We start from the raw sequence: 22,989 nt of genomic DNA, 5'->3' as shown, positions 1-22,989 counted from the left end.
TGGGGCCTTTGAGGAACTGTCAGCTGTAACTCCAGATTCAGTCCTGCTGACCAGAAGTAGTGTGTGTGTGTGTGTGTGTGTGTTGGGGAAGGGGGGATTAGTGGTATGAGTTTCACCTTCTGAGAATACAGTGCTTGTGTACGTTGCAGTAAAAGCCCGGGTATAGAGAGGTGATGGGAGCTGATGAAGTCAGAAATTAGGTCATATCCCATTGCACCATAGAGATTTTTGCTGCAGGGTCTGCTCCGTATTTGCTCCCCATGGGGTTTGGCTGTGGTGGATGGCGCTGGTCTCCATTATACTCTGATGCTATTACTTATGCGTAGTAGTGACGCAATGTTATTACCTCCCTGATGCTACTGTGCATGCGCCAGGTATTGACTTATTCATGTGTGTGCCCCAATTTTGACGTATCCCAAAGACTTTACACTATCTCCAGAATGGAAGCAAACAGACAGCGCCTTGTCCAAAAGACATATAATAATGCCCATATTGACATCCTAATGTCCAGACTATTCATGATCGTATACATTACTTATGAATTAACATGATTATATATTTTTAATTTTGTATTTATACCGTATTTTGCGCTCCATAAGGCGCACCTGACCATAGGACGCAGGGGTTCTATGACGGCTGCAGTTAGTGACAACTGAGACAGGTGGCGCTGTAATTACAGCGCCACAGTCTCAGTGATCACACAGAGCAGACGAAGAACGGACGTTCTTCGTCTGCTCTACGGGCTATATGGTGAGCTCCTATGCGGAGGTCACAGGTCCTCAAGAGGAGCGTGGGACCCCAAAAACCACGGCGGAGGGGCCCCAGGCATGATCGCCAACGCTGCTCGATTTGATACAAGTGATCTGTTTAGATGACTTGTATTAAACGAGCGGCGGCCCCACGCTGTACATTTAGCTCTGCTTGTCGGGAGCAGGGCTGAAATGTAAAAAAAAAACTACTCGGCGGCGCCCGAAACTGCATGTCCCGGGCGTCTGGCAATAGGGATTCGCTCCATAAGACGCACAGACATTTTTGCCCCCCTTTTGGGGGGGAAAAATGTGTATTATTATGGAGCGAAAAATACGGTATATTTTTTACAAATCCTTATATAACCTCTATGTTAAATATACACTTATTGTCAGAAGTGCTCTCCTAATGCATGACTCAACATCAAAAAGACTTAATTTGCAGACAAGCAAAGAGACCAAGACCCATACTCAAGAAAAAGTAATAGCTGCTAATAGTATATTCTAACTTGGGTAAGTGCAGGGGATATTTCAATCACTGAAATTGTTTGCGCCAAATATACAGTAATACCTTGGTTTACAAGTAACTTGGTTTGAGAGTGTTTTGCAAGACAAGCAAACATTTCTGAAAAATGTTGCCTTGATATACAAGCAATGTCTTGCACTAAGAGCAAATTTTAGAAAAGCACCACCCGATTATAGGGTGTAGCAGTGCGAGCGATGAGTCTGTTTAACGACAATGCAATGTCACATTGAATAGATTCCTTGTTAAGGTTTCACGAAATGAAAAAGATTCCATTGAGTCAAGAGATAGCAGTGATTCCATTAGTGACAGTGAAAGTCGTCCTACACAATAATCCTCCTCCCTCTTGTCCCCCTCACACCAGCCACGGAGGTACCGGTAATTGGTTTATTTTGTACAGTATTATATTACAGTACAGTATTGTAATCATTTTTATATGAATATTTTTGGGTTGTGGAACGAATCATCTAAATTTCCATTATTTCCTATGGGGAAATTTGCTTTGATATACAAGCACTTTGGATTACAAGCATGCTGCCGGAACGAATTATGCTCGTAAACCAAGGTATTACTGTACTTCTAAGCTGTAGAGATCTTTACTGATATTGTAAGTCCGCACCATAATCGCTCCTGGGACCATATTGGGTGGCGCACAGTCATGGAAAATTCCTGCAGTAGACCGCTTTTGTATACGGCCTAATACGAACCCAGTATCCTTGACACTCTACACCCTGATATCTTTCTGTAACCCAGCACCCCTACAATGGATCCACCCTGTACCCCTGAATCTAAACCTTCCTACCTTGCAGCACTCCTGACACTGCACCCCAACATCTCAGACACTGTACATTTCTACCAGCTAGCAACTCTGCCATTGCATATTCCAACACTGGTCCTGGTCACTTTTTGCAAAGACATGCAGAGAGGAGGAGAAGCGGAGTTCTCCAATCCTCTTCCTCCTCCCTCTGGTGACATCACCTCCTTCATAGTGCAGCCTGTAGAAGTCAGTCCTCCAGCCACTGGGAACACTGTGTACATATGTGTATGTTCCTGGGGGAAGTGGGAGATGTGCACTCTTCCAGAATGAGGGGAAGAGGGAAGCCAAACATTGAGATGTCCACCACCTCCATTACTATGGAACCTTTTTTAATGCAACAGACAGTTTGGAAGTTTCTTTTTCTTAATGTGGGTGATTTGAGAATTCTGTTTTTGGTTAAAGCAGGTATTTTTAATTCATTTTTATGTACCATTGGGGAGACTACTTAAAGAAGGAGATGAAAGAAGAAGTGAAAGAAAACCATCTACTAGTTGTCATCAGAACAGATGTCCTCATTAAAAGATTTCCCCTTTAATCCTGTTTGTACTAGATTAAAGGGGAAATCTTATTTACTGTATCTGTAAAATGTCAGATTTCCTGTTATTTCTATTAATTTATCAGTGATCAACAGAATGAATACAGAGGGTGGTGAATTTAATCAGTACGGCTGAAGACCGCAATACAAGCCTGTTAGATGTTTTAATGATTCCATACTCTATGCGACAAAGGTTTTGGCCGATACAATGTAATAATGTGAATAATGAATACAGTTGTCTGTTGTGTAGACACTATTTCCTCTTCTGTCTTCATATGTGTTACGTCTGTGCTTTTATATCTATATTGCTCACAAGATTATGCCTCCATCCTTAGGAATGTGTGCACCTTGCACAGCCTAACCAGTCACAAGGTATGCACTTTAGTGTGTGCTGACCTCTAGGAGGAATGTGGGCAGAGCCGTGATGGTGACACACTGCTCTAGGCACCAGCAGTGTGTGAAAAGACCAGAGCAGAAAGTCAGGAGCACCTAATCCATCCACCTGCATTCCGTGTAACAGCCTGAACGGAAATGAGGAAAGCCACTTGGTTTGGCCACTGAACAAAAATGGGAATTTGCCGTAATAATTGATGATGACCCATACATTAAACTAAAGGGACATAAAACATGTTAGATGATGACCCCTACATGTCAGCAGTTGGTAAAAGATGTTTGTGTTAGTTATAACATTCATATTTGCAATACAGAGCAAGAATAAACAATCTAGTTGCTTGGAATAAATAAAGGATCCTCGGTTTTCAGAGTGTAGTTGTAGGATACCAATCACTGCACCCCATGTAACACCCAGACTCTTGAATGCTGAAGTTGCAGAGGTGCGCCACTGAATGCATTGCAGTGTTAACACATATAGGCAGCACTTTTAAAGTGAGTAAATTCTGCTCTCCACATCACTGAGTGCTGCTCTACTGAGTAGAAATTGTCCTATAAAGTCTTTTCAGAAGTGTCAATTCCTATATCACTACTGTCCTTTTAATGACATAGAGGTCAGCGGGAGGGACCATTGAGCGCTTCGGGGAACCCAGAAGACACTTTTTGGAGATTTTCCAAAGAACTCTTTGCATTAACTTAGGTTTGACGTGGAACTGAACTAAAGAGTGCCCATTTCCTATGTTATAGAAAACATCTAGAAATGGTAATTGTGCCTAAGTAGTACAATAAAAAGTGTACAGTTTGTCTATACACTATAACTGCTGCCTGTGCTTGCTAGTCTCAGGAGATTTGGAGTGAGATTTGGTGGTCGTCATTGTGCTGCTTACTGCAAAAGAATTGGCAGTGGGTGCATCTTCCTGCTGCTCCTTCCTTCATTCTGTGAATTTTTGATTTGTGTTGCCTCTTGAATCTGTCACTCGAAACAGTTTGGGGATGGCCCCTTCCAGTTCCAACATGACTGCGCACCATTGCACAAAGCAACGTCCATTAAAACAAGGATGAGCGAGTTTGGGGTGGGTGCACACAGTCCTGACTTCAACCCGATAGAACAGCTTTGGGATGAATTAAAGCGGAGACTGTGAGCCAGGCCTTCTCGTCCAACATCAGTACCTGACCTCACATGCGCTTCTGGAAGAATGGTTAAACATTCCCATAGACACACTCCTAAACCTTGTGGACGCCTTCCCAGAAGAGTTGAAGCTGTTATAGAGGCAAAGGGTGGCCCAACTCAATATTGAACCTTACAGACTAAGACTGGGATGCCATTAAAGGCAGGCGCCCCAATACGTTTGCCAATATAGTGTATGCATTAAAGTCCATGTGCGTGTAAAGGCAGGTGCCCCAATACTTTTGGCAATATAGTGTATGTATTTGTAGTGTATGTATGTATGTATGTATATATCCGCATTCTATCCTAATTGAATGTCTTGATGCAAACCAGAAACTATAGCAACAGGTACCATAGGCAACCAAAGGGCTTCCTTAGGTGAAGAAGGACATTGTAGTTGCACCGACGTTTCAGTCAGTCACAGCCTGCCTTTCTTAAGTCCACAAGAATCTGCATCACCTTGTAAAATTTAGTACATCCAAAAATTGGCTATTACAATACAACAGTTTTGAGCCATCTTGTGAATCTTCCTTAGGGTATAACATACTGCTAAATTAAATCTTATTCAGATTAGAAATCCCTGTCACCTGGATTTAATTTGTATGCATAGTAACAGATTGACTGACGTTCAAACTAAACAAAAAATGGAAAACATAATGCTGGCACAAATGACTACAGTAAGTCCCCTACACACAAGCATTCAAGTTGCACACTTTCAAAGATATGCGTTCACATGTCTAATCGCGTAAGTTAGATCACGTGTTTGGCATACATTGTCACATGCATGTGCTTTTGTATACTTTACTGTACAGTACATGGTACAGTGTCCTTATTTTAAGCCAGGATGCTCAGAAACAAGCATTAAAGCAGCAGTGATGTAGCTGGGTACCTAGGCTAACTTTGTTGTACTTAAGAACAAATTGGACTTCCGCACACGCTCTCGGAACGTAACCCGTTCGTATGTAGGGGACTTACTGTACATGTAAGTACCCGAAATGAGAATTTTTTTTTACAAAATTCAAATGTATACTCACAAAAATAAATGAAGGTCAAAATCAATGTGTAACCTCTTTCGTTGGAGAATTTTCAATCAAACTATCCAACAAACTTCTCTGCGCTTACAGAAGAACTTTACCCAAATCTTCAAAATAACAACAAAGACACTTTTAGAAATGTTAAGTAATGACAATCTGCAAAAACCTAGTTCTAGATAATTGCCAGATATTTATTCTTTGCATACCTTTGTTTTTCTTGTCCTCCCCATTCTTCTCACAGTGGTCATTTTACTAAGGGCAGATAATTCTATCTCCCTTTACATGTGACCATGCGCTTCATCTCAGGGGAGGAAAATGCCTTTCCCTCAGATCTTGTGTGTTGACAGATGAGATTTCACAGCAATGCTCTGCTGATGTAACCTTTCCAGGATGCAACCCTTGGGCACATTACTTTACTGTTGCCAAAGAGAACCAGGAAGTAGCAAACAAGAAATTGTAAAGGAAAATTTAGAAAAATGTTTAATAAATGTAACATTATTTCATATCAGCATGCAGAGCTGCATGCTGGTGTTATTTTTAGCCAAAGGGGGTAAAGGTCCACTTTATGTACCAGCTTGTACCCCCTCTGCGTGCTTTGGGTACATGACTGATGCTCATGAAACAAAGCTGGGACACCATCCCTTGAGCCTCATACTGCTGTGTGAATTGTATAGGATTCCTGCTGGGAATATGCAAATAAGCCAATGGCGTCTGTTTACACATTCAGTTGCCTGTAAAGTTGTTCAACTAGTTAGGCAACACCTAAACTGTCCTTTTCTTTTTTGACTAGTGCGAGCAGAGTGGTGCCAAGCCAACACTCCAAAATATATAGAAATAACAGAGGGCTGTGACTCTCAGTAATGTTAATGACATTAGTGTATAGAGTTATAGTTTTAGCTTCCTGTTCTCGTGTTCTGCACACTGTTGGTTTATGTTTACACTTATCTCCAACATCCCATGCTCAGGCTTGGATGTCAGGATGTGTCTTGTCTCTTCTCGGCTAGAACTGTAGTTAAAAGGCACACAATGGAAATAAAGCTGTCCATACACTTTTAGATTCCCTTAGATTTTCACTTTCTTTACTGCCTGGTAATGCCATCAGACACTTGACAAATATTGATCTAAATTTTCGTTGAGTAAAATGTTAAATTTCGGAATGATTGACATTTCCTGAACAAAAACCACATTCAGACCCCTGCCCAAACTGCTCCCTGCACAATTTTTGCCGCACTGATCAGTGCTGTTTCCATGGAACCGCGATGATCAACGCGGTTTTGGGCGTTTTTAGGGGGGGGTTTTCTCCAACCTTTTTAAAAAAAATTAACTTTTTTTTCAACGAATTTTTACTATTTCTATTTTTTTCTTTATTGTCGGTGGCTTTGGGCAGCCGCGTCTTTCCTAAATTTTACCGTTGGGGGTCACCACAACTTGGCAAATGTTACCAAGGGGTCCCGGCCCTAGAAGGTTGAGAACCACTGCTCTATACTGAGTGTTCCATTCATAAACTGTGGAGATTGTATCAGTTACTACGTCCACAATCATGAATGAACAAGAAGTGATGTAGAGCACTTCCTCTTCGTTTATAGCTGGGGACACAGTAAGCATACAGGAGGTTAAGTGGGGCAGTGCCGCAGGAGAGCTTAGACTTCTGACAGCTGACTGCTCCCCGCTGTCCATCCTGACTCTCCGCCTGCCACAGTAGCCAAGCAGGGCGGTGCGGGAGGAGAGCTTGACTCCTGTGACAGCTGTCTCTGCCCCGGACCTCCCCGCTTGGCATCCAGAGCTGTGTCAACTTGGATGCCCGCTGACTCTGGCAAAACGGGCAGGGGATAGCAGCGGGCATTGGTGGGGACACAGACCGTTGCCCAGTGGGTAGGAGAAAAGCAGTCAGGATGCATTTAATTTTCAGCCGCATTTTCGGCTTTTATGATACTTTCGGCATTTTGCATTTTGCCCAAAGTACAATTTTCGGCGGAAATGTTTTGGCGGCATAAATGTTGGTTCCTCCCTAGTAATAATAATGTAATAAACTTTCTACGTTAAAGAACAACTCCAGTTTAAAATTATTTTAACCCTTGCAGTGGTGCTACCCACACACACCAAGGGTTAAGTGCTTGTTTTTGCCTAGGGTCAAAAATATAGTTATACTCCCTCAATCCTCCGAGACGGCCGGCTGTCACAGCGCTCCGTCCTGTCTGTCTCCTCAGTGATTATATGTACCTCAGCATCCTCATGTCCTATACACTGTGTGTTTCGAACGTGGTGACTCGGGAACCTTAGACCATGCAGTGAAAGAGGAGAGATGCTCTTGGGACTGGTCTAAGAGGAGCTGGCTGGCTTGGAGGATTGGGTGAGTATAACTTTTTTTTGAGACCCTAGGGAAAAAACGAGCACTTACCTTTTGCATTGCTGGGATAGCCCCACTGCAAGGGTTAATAACATTTTTAACCAGAGTCCTTCTTTAAACATCAAAAATCACTTTAAACTGTGCACGGTTTTTCATTGTGTAAAGTAAGGTGCATATATGTAATTGTGCATCTTTGTTTGCAAAAGAAAAACCTTACTGCTTAGCCAAGCCGGTACAGTGATTTCTCAATGATGGTGGCAAACACTGTCAGCTACACTGCTGGTGCTCCTTCTTCCTTTCCCAATCTGGAGCATGCCCTAGGTTAAAGATAGAGGATGGCTAGGCTGCCGAATTTTTTATTTCTTGTCCCCATGGTGGGTAGACCTGTTGTCTGCTCAATGGGAAAGTAAGTAAACGTTATGTTGGGCAGGCCAAAGAGTGGAGAGTTCTGTTTAACAGAGGTACACAGTTGCCTATAATGTGAGTGATATAACATTATGATAAATACATATGTGCTCACTGAACATACACTTTGGGTCCCTCTAAATATACATTGACACGCTTTATAAATACTCCCCATACTTGGCTTTCACTTGCAGTGGAATCTGTTTTCCCCCTCATCTGGGAACACAGACTCTGACTGTTGACTTCATGCCTGCCTCCCTACCATAGACATGCTAATCTGAAGATGAGCAGCACATTGCTTTGGTATGGTTTCCTAAGTAGGACAAGGTTTTGATCAGCTGACTTGTTCATTGGTTAGTGGAAGTAGCTGCCTGAATGCCACATTGTTCTCTAATTGGATAACCGGTCAGGGGAGAGTAATGAGTTTGTCCGGCTTCTAGTGTGCAGCTCCGTCTACGCTCTTTTTTAACGTCTTGGCTGTTTGGCTGCAGGATGTTGTTTAAACCAGCGTGACCTCTGAAATCTTCTTGACATAACTGAGCCATTTTCTGTGCTTGAGTGCTTATAATTTTAATTGTTTTATGGCTTGTTCATATTTTTTGGTATTGTTTCTGTGTCTTTGCTCTGTTTGCTGTAATGAATGGTAAGATTAGATGGGATGTTCAGGATAATTGTAGTTTTATAAAGGAAGAACTCCAAGCTAAAGTTGCAATCCCAGGTTCTTGATTATGTGTGCCACTTAGATGTCCTATTTTATTGCTGCAAGCATACTCAGTGTAAACAGTACAAAACCATTCCCCTTATAGAAAAAACAGAAAAGGTTATGGCACCCACCCTTCTGATGGAGAACTGTGGGGAAAAGTGGCTCCTTATGTTCTGCCATCTTAGAGAGCTGTCTTCCACCAGCATGTGATTGGACAACATAGGAACAACAGCACAATGATTAAGTCACCCATCTGACCACTTCCTATGAGCATTATTCATCCCGGCACATATGTACCTTAGCACACCTTGACTAGATATTAGCGCACCTCCCTTTTCCCAATGATTGACAGTGTTTCTGTATATTATATTACAGAAGGCTGAAATCAAGTCAGATTTTATCTGTGGGCACAAAAAAATTTATTTCCCAATATCCACAGATAGTGTAAATTTTACTTTGAACCAAATGCCTTTACAACCCAGTTAGTAGTGACATCATCACTGTGCTGCTTAAAAGCCTGTGCAGAGTGCAGCATGCCCCACACTCTACAGGTTGCCTGCAAAAAAACTACAGAAGGGGGCGGTGACAAGACCAGGCATCCCGCACAAGCGGAGAAAGTAGCAGTGACTGGTCTTTATTGCAGGATGCTCTGCACAGAAGCAAAAATTCACACTGGATTACTGCACAGGTCTGGAATAAAGCACACCAACATTCAAGTGAAAATACACGAGGCCTTTGTGTTTAGACAGTATTTGCTTTTCCCAAAGTTCAGCTTTAAAAGCATTTTGCTATGATAGGCAGCTAATGTGGTGACAACTGTTAATTATATATCATATATATTATACATATTGTGTATCCAGGTTAGGGCTGCAACAACTAATCGACATAATCGTACACTATCTTTCTTTTTTACTTCCACCGCTCCAAGCTTGCTCCTGTGATGGACTACAACCTCAATACAAACTAGTAGTCCCATCACTGGAGCCTTTTTTTAAACTTTATTTTATTGTTTATCCGATTAACCGATTAATCGAACCTAATAATCGGCTAACTAATCGATTTTGAAAATAATCGTTAGCTGCAGCTCTAATCCAGGTAATGTTTACAACTCATTGTTGCCGCATAAAATCTTGCTTGGCTTGCATGACATTAGAGCATTATGGCTCGTATAATGGCTACCAGCATTTTTGGTCTCCTGTATTCTATGTATCCTGACAGCCTTCCTGTTGGACTGTGATTTGCTCTTTGATAAAACTGTGCCCAGTCTATGCACATTACATTATTTACATATTCTGAACAAGCAATACAAGCACTTCAAAACAAGCAACCATTCACTTCTGCAGCTGCAGGCATTGTGGAGAAATTACTCATTAAAATCAGAACTGAGAAACTGGAATCACAGCTTCATTGCCCTTTGAAGAGCAGAACCTCGTCAGCCTGCCAGCCTTTTTAATGTAGACAGACAGCAGGTGCTGGTAGCCAGGGATGGACAAATTCATTTGGAATTCAGGAGCCAGTCTGTCCAACTCGGGAGCCTTCAGGATTTTTTTTAGGTTGCAGCTCCATTGACAACTAGAGAAAACCGCACAAGTTAGGCGCCAGTTGAAAATTTTAAGGAGCTTTGGCAACTTGGCTCCTGGATTTGTCCAGCCCCGGTGTAAGCTGTTAGAAGATGACTAAAACCTAACTTCTGTGTATCTGTGGTGATCTTTGAAGATAAAGTACTTCATAGTACATGCAGCTGCACATTACCATAGTTTCTGTGTCTCCCAGGGACTGTCATTGCGACCTTTTCTATTTCCTGGGCTGAATGAACTGTTAATACATAGATTGTAGCTTTTGTTGCTTCTTCCGTAAACTACATGAAGCTGCCTTGCCTGGATTGGGGTGACTTTTTATGCACAGTTCTAGTTTGTAGTTTTGGATTAAGTTTATGGGTGTGAAAGGAGTACTTGAGCTTTCACTGGACGTGTACACACCTAGAAGACTTGGCAAAGATATGCCATTGGATCTTTATGACCAAAGACCCACCCAGCTGAATCAGATCTTTTCATAGCTCAGAAACAAGCAGCACTGGGTGGAGGTCAGATTAGAACAGGGACGGTGTCTATCTTCATCTCTGTGTTTCTTCATATGTGCACTTCTGTTCAAAACCAATCTGTTCTGTTATCCTGAAGACCATTACTCATGAGGAACAGAAGAGTACAGTAACAGGCCAGAAGCTATTAGCCTTAGGTTAGCCATACACTGGCCATTTTTTCCTGATCAGCCCTGTGGGATGAATGAGAACACAATGCTCCATTTCCTGCTCGCTATTCCTACCGTCTCCCACACTCGGCTATTGGATTCTGACATCGGCGGGTCACTGTTTGCCCGAGAATTTTCAGACTCTTTCAGCAAAAGTCGATTTGAAAAATGTACAGTTGGCTGCAAATGCGCACATACGGGAAGTGCTGATGGACTCGCACTGTAATGCACATGATATGCAAAAAAGAGGCACAGATCCAGTTCCTGGCCATGTCCATTCTATATAAATAAGCTACTTCAACACATCTCAACGGACCAACCTGCTGTTTAGGGCCCTCAATAAACCTGCCATGAGAATAATATGTGGGCTGCCTTTGCTGACCTCTATTCTGAAAATACTGGCTGCTTGGCTGTCCTGTGGTCACATTGGCTTCTGTAATTTGAGTTACTAACCTACAGCTAATATACATATTGGCATAGTTGGAGAAAAGTCAGAAGTCTTTATTTCCATTGAGCCCAGTGACAGTGAGTTATAAATTAAGAGGGTTTACATGATAGCCAGGCAACTAGATTTTTCAGGAGAGGTCAGCTATGGTTGCCTTTTATGTTTTTCCCTTTTCACAAGGGTTGGCTTTAGTGCGCCGTGGCCACAAGGAGCTGCTATCTGTGTGATGGTCACGGGCATGGCCCTCCTTACCATCTTGTCGTGATCTGTATAGTGATTGTAATGTCTTCCTTATATTGTAAAGCGCTGCGCAAACTGTTGGCGCTATATAAATCCTGTATAATAATAATGGTAAAGGTTCCTCTATTTGCCTGCACACAGATACCTCTGTTTGTAAAGTGCACAGCTTATTGTTGTAGGGGAAAAAACAAAACTGCTGTAGATGAGTCTTGGAAATACCTGCAGCAGCCTCCCAAATCCTCCTGTCAAGGCTGAAACCTGGTCCACTATGACAATCATAGCTCTGGCCCCTCTATTGGCCCTTTACTTTGATAGACAATTCTAGGACTTTTCTATGAATCTCATTCAAAATGGCCAGTGTTATGGCACCTTTTTTTTACGTTCATGTTACTTTAAGTCAATAAGCCCATTAAAATGATTGTTTTATTTTCCAACTCTATTTTGGCACAATTGAAGTGCCCTAAAAAACAACATAGTGCGACTATGTTAGGCCCCGTTCCCACTGCGCGATATGCAAATCGCGCGACATCGCATTCAAGCTTGCATTGAGCAAGCTTGAATCGCGGCTAAATCCGCTCAAAAAAGGGTCCTGCTGTAGCGACACACGACCCGCGACAGCAGGACCCTTTGCCCCATTGGATTGCATTGGAGCGTGATATCGCACGGTAATTTGTCCGCGATATCGCAGGAATTACCGCGCGATAAATCGCTCAATGTGAACAGGGTCTTAGAGGATTTGCGACGTGTGCCAGAAACTGTGAGATGGCAAAGTGAGATTTGTCACAGGATTGTTGCAGTTTCTGTGCTTTATAATATAATATTGGAGCTATGATGTAGCGCAGATATTAGCCACAGATGTCCGCCTGGCCTGACCAGGCGCAGATATGCACGATCGGGCTGACTCTCTCTAAAGGTGCCCATACACTTTACAACCCTTAAAGTCTTGCGAGGGTTGTAAAGTACTTAAAAAAAGTACGATCTGCCCATCTTGGACAGGCAGACCGTACTTGCGATCATCGCAAGTCTGCCCCCCTGAGGGGCGGGCTTACGATGACTGCAAACGGGCACACCGGCCCGTTAGGCAGTTGTCGAACCAGCAGGCCACTAACTCGCCGAGAATCGTACGATTCCCGGCGGGTTTTCTAGCATGCAGGTTCGACTGAAGACGTGCGACCGTACAGTAGAAACGGTCGCACGCCTTCCATACACTGCACGATTCTCGTACGATCGTGGGATTTCCCGCGATTCTCGTACGAGAATCGTGCAGTGTATGGGCACCTTAATAAGCATTTGTACATACAGACGCTTTCCAGAAGCTGCCTCCCCCCTCACTCTTCCCTTTGCCTAGCTGAGAAGAGGGGAGAAAAGCCGGGGCAGGTTCCCTGTGAGTGTCGGGACGACTGCTCTGCTACCTGCGCTTCTCTCTCCTTCTGGCTATTACTTCCTGGACGTGGAGAGGAAACAATACAATGAGCTGCTATAGCTCGCTCTATGGCTTCCTACACAGTGACAGCACACCTTCTGTGCGCTGTCACTGCATGTGGCTCATTAGGGGCATTGTGCACCATTGTATGTGCAAGTATACAGGACGTAGTGAAGAGCACTCATTTTTGCTGGAGAAAATACTTGTGATGAACCAGGAATGTCATTTTTTTCCTGTAGGAGTTTAGGCATTTTTTGTCTGCAATGTCTGTTTTTAGCAGCTCACAAATTGCCTCATTGAAGAAAAAGAAAAAAACTTGCAAGGTTTTTTATTCTTTTACATTTACACAATGACTCGCGGTTTCCTGGCTTCTATTACTTCTTGTACATGAGTAATCAGACTTTGCACTTCCTGTTTCACTTTTCAGACTCACACCCTGTTTTCTCATCACAAGGCCAGAAATGAGTTGTGGTCTTTTGTAGGTGGGAGGAAAGGATATGTGTGTGCTGATATAGCCGGACTGTTGGACTTCATTCACACTGGGTGATTTGGAGTCCTGCACTAGGAATCCCAGATCTTCTGTTTAGATGTGGCCGCTGTACATGTTCAAGTTAAAAAAACCAGTGACGGCAGCCGCATCTGTAAGCTGTAGTCTGAATTTTAGGCTTGGTTCACACCTAGGTGTTTGCCGTTTTTCAAGTGTTTTTGCTTTTAAAAATAGAGATGTTTGTGGGACCAAAACCGCGTGGGATCCGCCTGAAAATAGCTCTTGCATCTTTTTGCGCTACAGGCGTTTTTCTATGCACGACGCAACTCTAAGGTGTGAATAGTTGCTATTGAAATGTGTGTTTTTGTCCCCTTCGTTTAGGCCCCCATCACACCTAATCTGTTTGTCGCTCCTAAATCGAAAAACAGCTTAATAGTAGGAATCCCATTCATGTTTATGACCCCAGTGCACATGTCAGCATTTTGTCGCAAGTAGAAATACGCCTGTCACACAAAATACTACATGAGCTACTTTGGTGCTGATTTCAGCGTGTTTTGTCCCATAGACTCAATAGAAAACGCTTGAGAAACGCATGTTGCGATTTGTATGCATGCATATTTAAAAATGACATGCGTAAAACACGCTGAATAGGTGTGAATCCAGCCGCATAGATCCACGCATAAAACCGCACAGGTTTGAAGCAGGCCTTATTGTATATGATATGATCACATGCGGTTTGGAATAGTTCACTGTTCCTGGACGCATGCTAGTTGAGTTCAGGGATAGTCATTTACTCCTAACTATATGTAATTGTATCACATAAATCAAAAAATAATAGAATAATACCTATTATTCTTTTTTTTGTTAGGGAAGTTCAGATACCAGTGCCGATACTTGGCATTGTCACAAGAACTACCAGGGTTGCAGCAGTGTGTGTAAACAGATGCACACTTTATTATGTTGTGTGTTTTGGCTGTATATTTGCTTCTGTAGCTTTTAAAAAAAATCCTAATTCATGCAGATAACTCTGACCTTTAGTGTGAATAGCGCTTACACTGGGCTTGGTGTGTTTTGTCTGTCATGGAATGCCAGGGTTCACATCTGAAGTATGCACAGTCACTGACTTGTTATATAAACCTCCATGTGTGAGTGTGCAAAGCATTGACAGGGCTAGTTCACACCAGCCTCAGTGCATTCCGGCCTGATTCTCGCCATAATGCACCGGGAGGGAGTGCGATCGGCCGCACGGGAACGCGTGGCACATCACTGCCTGTTTTCCGCTCTGGTGCGCTCAGAAAAAATGCTGCACTGACTGATGATGGCAACAGTGGACCGTGGCTTCAAACGGTCACTTGTCTCCTTGACGCATATGTTTTCAATGAAGACTACAACACAGGAGAACAATTGGGAGACTGGGATAGTGTTGTCACCCTTATAACAGAAAGTGTCTGAACAAAGGCCCTCGTGGCTGGATCACCCGGTTTTCATTTGAGCGAAAGCTGCAGACCTTTTCTATTTAGAATTTCTTAAACATTTTAAAGCTTATGTGAGAGTTCGGTGAGTGGGTTTACATCTGCTCTAAGGTGTCTCACAATTCAAAACCATAAATTGCAGTGTTTGTATTTTGTGGACGAGGCCATATGTAGTATAAAGGCATGGATTGATGCTTTTTCATAATCTTGTGGTGTTTTTCATGCAATAAAAGCTTATGTCAGTGTCATTATGGCACGAAACTAACTTGTTTAAAGTTTTTTAATCTTCTTGTTATGTCTGTGGGTGGTTGGTGCCCTCTTGTGGTTGATATTGTTTACTACAAGTGTGAAATGAAGTGTGAAATGAAAATAATTGCACAGTAACATGGAGTGACTGAAGAAAGGAAGGTTATAAACAGCAGTTTTATGGTTTTATGTTGCTGTGAAGATACCGTATGTGTCCTGTGAAGCGGCAGGCATATAATAAAAAATAAATAAATATGGTAGTGTTTGTATCATTCAGGCCAGACCTTTTTCTTGGATATCTTTCCTGATTTAAGGCCCCATTCACACTGAGCGACATGAAAATCGCGCGACTTTGAGCGATATTGCGTGACGTGTCGCGCGACTTCTTCCTATTGTGCTGTATGCAATCAAGAGCAATATCGCTCAAAATCGCTCGAAAAAAGGGTCATGTAGGAGCGACAAGCTACCAGCGATGAGCTACAAGCGATATTGAGCGACGAGATGTGAACAGCTCCATTGAAATGGATTGGAGAAGCTACATAGAGCGATATCGCGTGGAAATATGAGCGAAATCGCTCAGTGTGAATGGGGCCTAAGATGAAGGAAGAAGTTTGGGTTAAATCAATGTCTGAGCTATAGTCTGTACATGTATTTTTTTTACGTGAACCTTTGACCTCACCAGCAACTGTCATTGATTCCTATAGTAGGAAATGCGTAACATTATTTGGTTTTGCAGTGAAATAGAACTGTAGTCAAGGGGTTTGTAGTGCGTGAGGAGGGTCCGTCTGCGCCCCATTTACAGCGAGGACTATTCTCATATGTTGGAGTACTTTTAATCCACCATTTTCTTCTCTTTTTCCTCTGTATCTTCTTTCTTCCTTTTCTCTCTTTATTACACTTTCCTCTGTGATTCTTTTTTCCTCTCCTCCTTCTCTGCCACCTGGTTTTTTCAATGTCCCAAGATTTTCACCCACATCGTGGCTTAGTCTGTTCCTTTTTATTGTAGGTTAGGATTTTGTTGGCCTATTGACCCCTGCTTCTGAAGTTCAGTTTCTCCTTTCGGGTTCCCCATTTAGGGAGCGAATACATAGGCTTTATTTTCACGTAACTATTGCATTAGGTTGCCAGTTGTATTGCATTGCTGCTCTCTATTGTTTTTGTACATCTTGCTCGGGTTAGCTTTGCAGATACTTATTTGGGTGCGTCATTATTGTTACCTTAATGTTCTCTATTCTACCACGTGAATCAATTTTGTATTGCCGTTAGTCGGGGTCTACTCGTGTTAATTTGTTAATTTCTGCATTATCTTCTATTGTTAAAATGTAATAAAAATATTGAAAATGAAATAAAATTGTAGTCAAATCAGAACCCATTGCTGTTCTGCCCATCTTGTTCCCTTAAAATCAAAAGGTGACAGACGTAAATGCCTTTGTTGCAGAAACCACTGCTTTGGGGTTTACAGTTTTTGGTTACCTAATCAACCGGTGTGAACTATGACCTTCTCCCCTGGCCTCCTGTGGTCTAAGGACTGCTGATGTCATCACGCCTAATTCCGTAGGCCTGCATTAGACGTGAGGACACTGAGGGACCTTCCACCAGCGGGAGCTAAGGGGGAGAAGAGGAAAGGGGACCCGAGATCTGTTAAGTAAGTCTGCTTTACTCCAGCCCTTAAACATGGACATGCACTTAATCCAGGCATTGTGGGGCTAGCCCCACTGCAAGGGTACATCTTTTTATTTACCCAGAGATGGGTTTCAAAGGTAAACCTATCATCTTTTACTGCCTAAATTGGTTGTAGAAAGGATACAGTTACATGCAGCTTTGTTTTCTAGTGCCTCTTTCTCTCTCCGAGGAGCAAATAAATGTAGAACTTTAATTCATGTAAACTCCTACTTCAGTTGGGAAGGTCAGGACTTGGTTTGCTCTCTTTGCCCTTAACACAGCCTTTTGTTGGCCCGTCAAATCCATGGATGTCTCCACAGACCAGAATAAAGGTATGGGAGGAGGTGAGCCATGTCCTGATTTTAGGGGCTCCCACAGGCATCGGGAAGAAAGCTACAGATTTGTTTAGGCATTCCCAAGTGTTTATTTTTCATTTGTACCACCAATTTAGATATAGATAGATAGATATATCTATATATATATATAGATATATCTATCTATCTATCTATCTATGTTACTGTAGGAAATGGATGCCCTGGTTTTGGGATAGATGATGAATGCTTGGAATGTTCCAATACTACCTTTGTGTTGTCTGAATTTTTGCTTTATGACTTTATATATTCCTTTCCCACAATTACTATTTGAATGTTGGTGCTCTCTATTTAAATGTTGGTGTTCAGTTAATTATTTGATTTTATGGTGAAATCTGTGGGTCACTTCTGCTGTCTGACTTATTTTGTCTTTTTTGTCTCTTGTTTTTTTCCCCCTTTTATAATCTTTGTGGTTGCACCAGACATTTAAACGTCTTATGGTAGATGAGGTAAGTGTGTTTTTGTGCACTGTGCTTTTTGTTCTGGCTCCTCCTGTGCCGCCTGCATCAGAAAACTATGCTTTTGCATGTAACGTGTTGGTTGAAGTGTTTTTTTTACCCTCTGAAGTACTACTCGCATTGATAGCACTGACAAATCAAAAATGGCATCCTATAATCAAAACTATCACTACTGAGCAATGGAGGCCATAGTTGCATACTTTCAGCAAGTTATGGACCAATTTGGGCCTTGTTAAACTAAAGGTGCCCATACACCTTACAATTATTTGCAGATTTTCTGTGGGCAGATGGAAAAAGTGCAACAGATTGGCCCAGGTGGAGATTACTCCATCCACACAGTTAAGTGTAGATGGAGGAATCTGTTGCACCTTTTTCATCTGACCATAGAAAATCTGCAGATAAATTGTAGAGGTGGCCATTAACTTTACAACCATCGCAAGACCTTAGTCTTGCGATGGTTGTAAAGTAATTAAAAAAACGTACGTTCTGCCCATCTTGGACAGGCAGATCGTACTTGCGATCATCGCAAGCCCGCCCCCCTGAGGGGCCGGCTTGCGATGACCGCAATGCTGAATGGGCAGTGTGCGCGTGCACAAACCGGCCCCTTCGGCATTTGTCTCCTGAGCATCATTCAAACCAGCCGAAAATTGTAAGATTTTCGGCTGGTTTTCTAGCATGCTCCTTAGACAAAAGACGTGCGACAGTACAGTAGAAACGGTCGCACGTCTTCATTCACACTGCACGATTCTCGTACGATAGCGGGATTTCCCGTGATTCTCGTACGAGAATTGTGCAGTGTATGGGCACCTTAAGGTGTATGGCCAGCTTTAAGGAGAGTTATGTAGGGCTTTTCTGGGAGCAGCGTCGAGCATTGCCATCAAAAGTGCTCCATATTTAAACTGGGTGGGGATGATTGCTATTTACTTTATGTCAGCATGTGTGCCATATTCACCCATCAGCGGAGTCAGAGAAAACACATAGGGGCCTATGCTTTCAAAGTTAAGTGGATGTTCCATTCTCTTTCATTCCTAGTTAGATATATGCCTGTCTGTGTCTAACCTGACTAGAGAAATGTATGTAAAAAGCCATTTAATATTATTGCATAGCACTCGGGTTGTGCCAGACAAGCACTTGTAATTTAAAAGTGGATTCCATGGGAGAGGTCTTTTCGAAGATATTCCCTTATTGCTGCATTTCTGTCTTGAAGAAGTAGTCTCACCTTATTATTTTCTACAATACAGTCACCTAATTTCCACAGTGTATGTTGCTTTTTCTCCCATGCTTCTGTATGCAGGATATCCTGAGATAAAGACTTTGACAGCTCACTCCTCTTCATTCCCGACAACACGGAGGCGACCTCTTGATTTGACAGCTCTTATCTTACTGTTTCACACTTTCTAGAAACCAGCAAGGTCACAGGAATGCAGAGGGAGGGGAAGCACCATCACATGATTCCACACAGGCATTAGAACTGGAAAGGGAGCTTTGTTTTGTGTCTGGAAAGTACAGGGACAGGTAGATAAGAGCTGTCAATCAAAGGGTCGTAGTTGGGAATGAAGAGGAGTCAGCTGTCAAAGTCTTTATTTCAGTTTCTACTGCACACAGAAGCAACTTACACTGTGGAAGTTAGGTGACTAAGCTGTGAAAACTAATACAAGAGGCCCTGCTTCTGGAATATGATTAAGGGCCAGTGTTGAAGGGCTTGTCTTCACTTTGGAACTGTTTCACTTCCAGAATAAGTGTATGGGACACTAATAATGAAGAATGTGAACTGCAGCTCAGAAGGAATTGAACTGCGGATCTAAAGCGCCTAACAATCATTCTGGGATCATTCACAATTGATGTGAAAAGCAAGCTCGTTGACGCATCCCATCGACCTAAGCCTTAACACCGCCCCAGAGATTACTAGTTGTGTAAGATAGTAGAAGATACTGTGGGAAGTTTTAAATTGGGTGTTATCAGTCACAAATTACATATGTTTTACTTTTGAATTACATCTGTAACAATTCTAAGAATCTATTAACAATGTGTAACATGCACTTCAGATGTTGGCTTGCCAATATAACCCTCACTACTTTAATAACCCAATACCATTGCTGTGCTTCTGAGACTAATAATTCTAACCATTGCGCTTTTATACTACTAAACAGAAACGCTGTTTTTATACTTATTTGCACTGTACATGGTCATTAAGATATACACAACATTTAATACAATCATTTCTGGTTTTCACGACTAAACAAAGGGTTTAAAGTTCTAGAAAAAAAACCCAAACATATATTTATAGTATATGGATACTTTTGAAGTATAACTAAACCTTAAAGCAAAAAATTTAATCTATTGCAGTTTACCAGTCCTTAGATGTGACGGCTGCATTAGTTTTTCTCTTTTTTCCAAAGTTTTTTCCTCATTTTCACCTGGTGTATCTGCCATTGATTCCTGGCAAAAATCAAGCTGCTGACACCACCCGGCTCCACAAACTTTGATTGAAAAATTGAAGGATCTATGCCAAAAGTTGTCAGCCACCTGCCAACTACACCTCAGCCAGACAGATGCAGTCATTGTTCTGGTATTCTGACAACCGCAGATGCCGGGTGTCAGAAGATAATAGCTGGCAGAGAAGATTCTTACATCTATGCTGTTTAAACGGGGATGGGGAAATTGAGTGATCTCTCTTGATCAGCCCACATGTATGGCTAGCTTAAAGGTGCCCATGCACCTTACGATTATCGTACGATAATCGTATGCGATCGCCTTTTCGTACGACAATCGTAACATGTGAATAGAGTGCCCAACCAATAGTATTGTACAATCGTACGACTTTTGACGGTCAAGCATGTTTGAAAACTTTGGTCGATCGTACGATGTTGGTTGGTGGCGTTTCCGTCCGTCAAAAGTCGTACGATTAACACTGCACAAACGAAAATAATTGCGGTCAATTACCGCAAGTCGTCCAGGTGGTTTTTTTTAAAACTACCGCTGATTGAACCTTGCAATAATTGGGGCAGGATGGGGCCGTCGTACGAAAATCGTCAGACGGTTCGATCAACGGACGAAAAGTTTTGTACGATAATCGTAAGGTGTATGGACACCTTTACACTACTGTCCTAGGATGACAGCACATCTTTTTGTATTACGACAACAGAAACACAATCTATGTAACCCTGCCCTCTCCTTTTGTCCATAACATAGAGGGGTGGGGTTCTGTAGTCCTCAGAGCATAATTTAATTGATAACAATCAGCACAGTCGGAGAGAGAGCACAGGACGTGATCAGCTCACATCCATTGCAAATCAGGTTTTTTGGCAAAATGTACAGACTTTTTCAGCTGTTTGCAATGAGCAAATCAAACAAAAACTATTGAAATAGGCCATCACAATGAATGTTTCAAGTGGTTTCCCCAAACACAACTTTTAATGTCTTATGCAGTCTCAAAATGATTCAACCCCCTGAATAGAATCCCTCACAAGAGCACACATCTGCAAAACAGGTCTTGTCTTAAAGGAGAAATATGGGGTCAGGACTTTTCCCCATAGTTCTCCTAAGGGTCACGGGAGAACACAAACTAGCGTACTCCCGTGACCCAAAGCTCAGTATACCGCGAGCCACAGCTCACGGTATACTGAGACGTCGCAGCCGGAACGGATCCCGACAATACTGTCTGGATCCACCCAGCTGCCTGAGTGACAGCTGGTTCTGCATATCTAGAGGCAGAGCTAGCTGTACCTGCCACCTCCCCCATCCGTTTCCGCAAGTCAACGCTGGAGAATCAGACAGGGGAGGAGGGGAATCCCCGCAGGGAGCCGTGAGTGACAGTCACGGCTCTCTGCAGGGATAGATCGAGAAGTGAGCAGGCAACGGTATGTGTTCGCTCACTTCCCGATCTACTGAGCCGACCTGTGACAGTTTCATTGTCACAGGTCGGCTCAGATTATGAGGCTGAGGGAAAATCACTCGCCTCATAATTCTCCTTTTAAGCACACCTGATGCAACTAATCAAGGTCTTCATTAGTTGCAAAACACATGAAATACCTGAACTGGGTAGGAGGTTGTTAGTGTTTTATGTTTTACTGCACGTTAGAAATATGACTAAGCCAAAAGAATGGTCAAAAATGTTAAAAGATCATCGCCCTTCACAAACAAGGAACAGTTTTTACAAAAGGATAGTGAAGACACTAAATAGTAGAGACACTATTGAAAGCACAGTTCGCTAGTTCAAAGTTAAAGCAACAGTGGTTACGCTACCTGAATGAGGCGGAAAAAGGAAGCCATAATTTGCTGCAACCAGATTTCTGCAAGGCAGGTTGAGAAAAACCCATGTGTGACTGCAAAATACTTGATGGCAACAGGTAGGGATGTTGGCGTTCCGGAGCAGCAGTGACTCGACGCTCGGCGAGGTAAGTAAGAAGAAAAAAAAACAACCTAGCACAAGCTTCAGCGCTAGGCTTCGGGGCATTTTGACATGTACAAGTACTTGTCAAAATGCCCTGTATCGGGCCCGATTCCGATGCTAGCATCGGTATCGGGACATCCCTAGCAACAGAACCTACACCACTATTGACCCAAAATCACTAGAAAAGTCAGCTCCAGTATGCTCAAAACCATGCAAATAAGCCATAGAAATGTTGGGTTTCTGTTCTGTGGAGCGATGAAACAAAACTGGAACTTTTTGGCCCTATGGATCAGTGGTATGTCTGGAGGAAGAAGAACGATGATTAAGCATGGTGGTGGCTCGGTGATGCTCTAGGGCTGCTTTGCCCCCTTTTGGCACTAGAAAGCTGCAGTGTGTGGAAGGCAGGATGGATTCATTGAAGTATCAGGAAATCCAGGACAAAACATCATGCCGTCTGGGAGGAAGCTAAAGCTTGGACATCAGTGGGCCTTCCAACAGGACAATGATCCCAAGCTTACCTCAAATTCCACCAAGGCTTGGTTGCATTAGAAGTCCTAGAAGATTCTATAGTGGCCATCACAGTCACCTGCCTTGAGCACCATAGAAAATCTCTGGAAGGATTTGAAGAACGTGGTTGCAGCACACAAAGTCAAGAATATTAGTGAACTGAAGTAGGGCTGCAACAACTAAAAGATGAAATCGATTATAATCGATAATGAGAAACGTGGGAACGATTCTCATCTATTAGCCGATTTGCGATTAGTTGCCGCTGCTCTGCTTCTCCGTTCTCCTCCCCGCTGGTGCAGGCTGCAACAGTCTGTGTCCCTTTCAAGCCCTGCTACTCTTCCCGCCTGCAGCGGCAGACCACAGAAGCCGT

General features: G+C 42.8%; 1 protein-coding gene across 1 annotated transcript in view; it reads left to right on the top strand.

Annotated features, from left to right (window-relative positions):
* DIAPH1 (diaphanous related formin 1) overlaps window positions 1-22,989 on the top strand; it is a 261,743-nt gene that overhangs the window by 49,384 nt on the left and 189,370 nt on the right. Inside the window, exon 2 of the mRNA XM_018570519.1 lies at window positions 17,684-17,710. Within this exon, the coding sequence (XP_018426021.1) occupies window positions 17,684-17,710 (27 nt within the window). The remainder of the gene's footprint in view (window positions 1-17,683; window positions 17,711-22,989) is intronic.

The sequence above is a fragment of the Nanorana parkeri genome, unplaced genomic scaffold (genome assembly GCF_000935625.1).
Source record: "Nanorana parkeri isolate BGI_ZX_2015 unplaced genomic scaffold, ASM93562v1 scaffold1545, whole genome shotgun sequence".
NCBI lineage: Eukaryota > Metazoa > Chordata > Amphibia > Anura > Dicroglossidae > Nanorana > Nanorana parkeri.
This window is presented reverse-complemented; position numbering and strand designations above follow the sequence as displayed.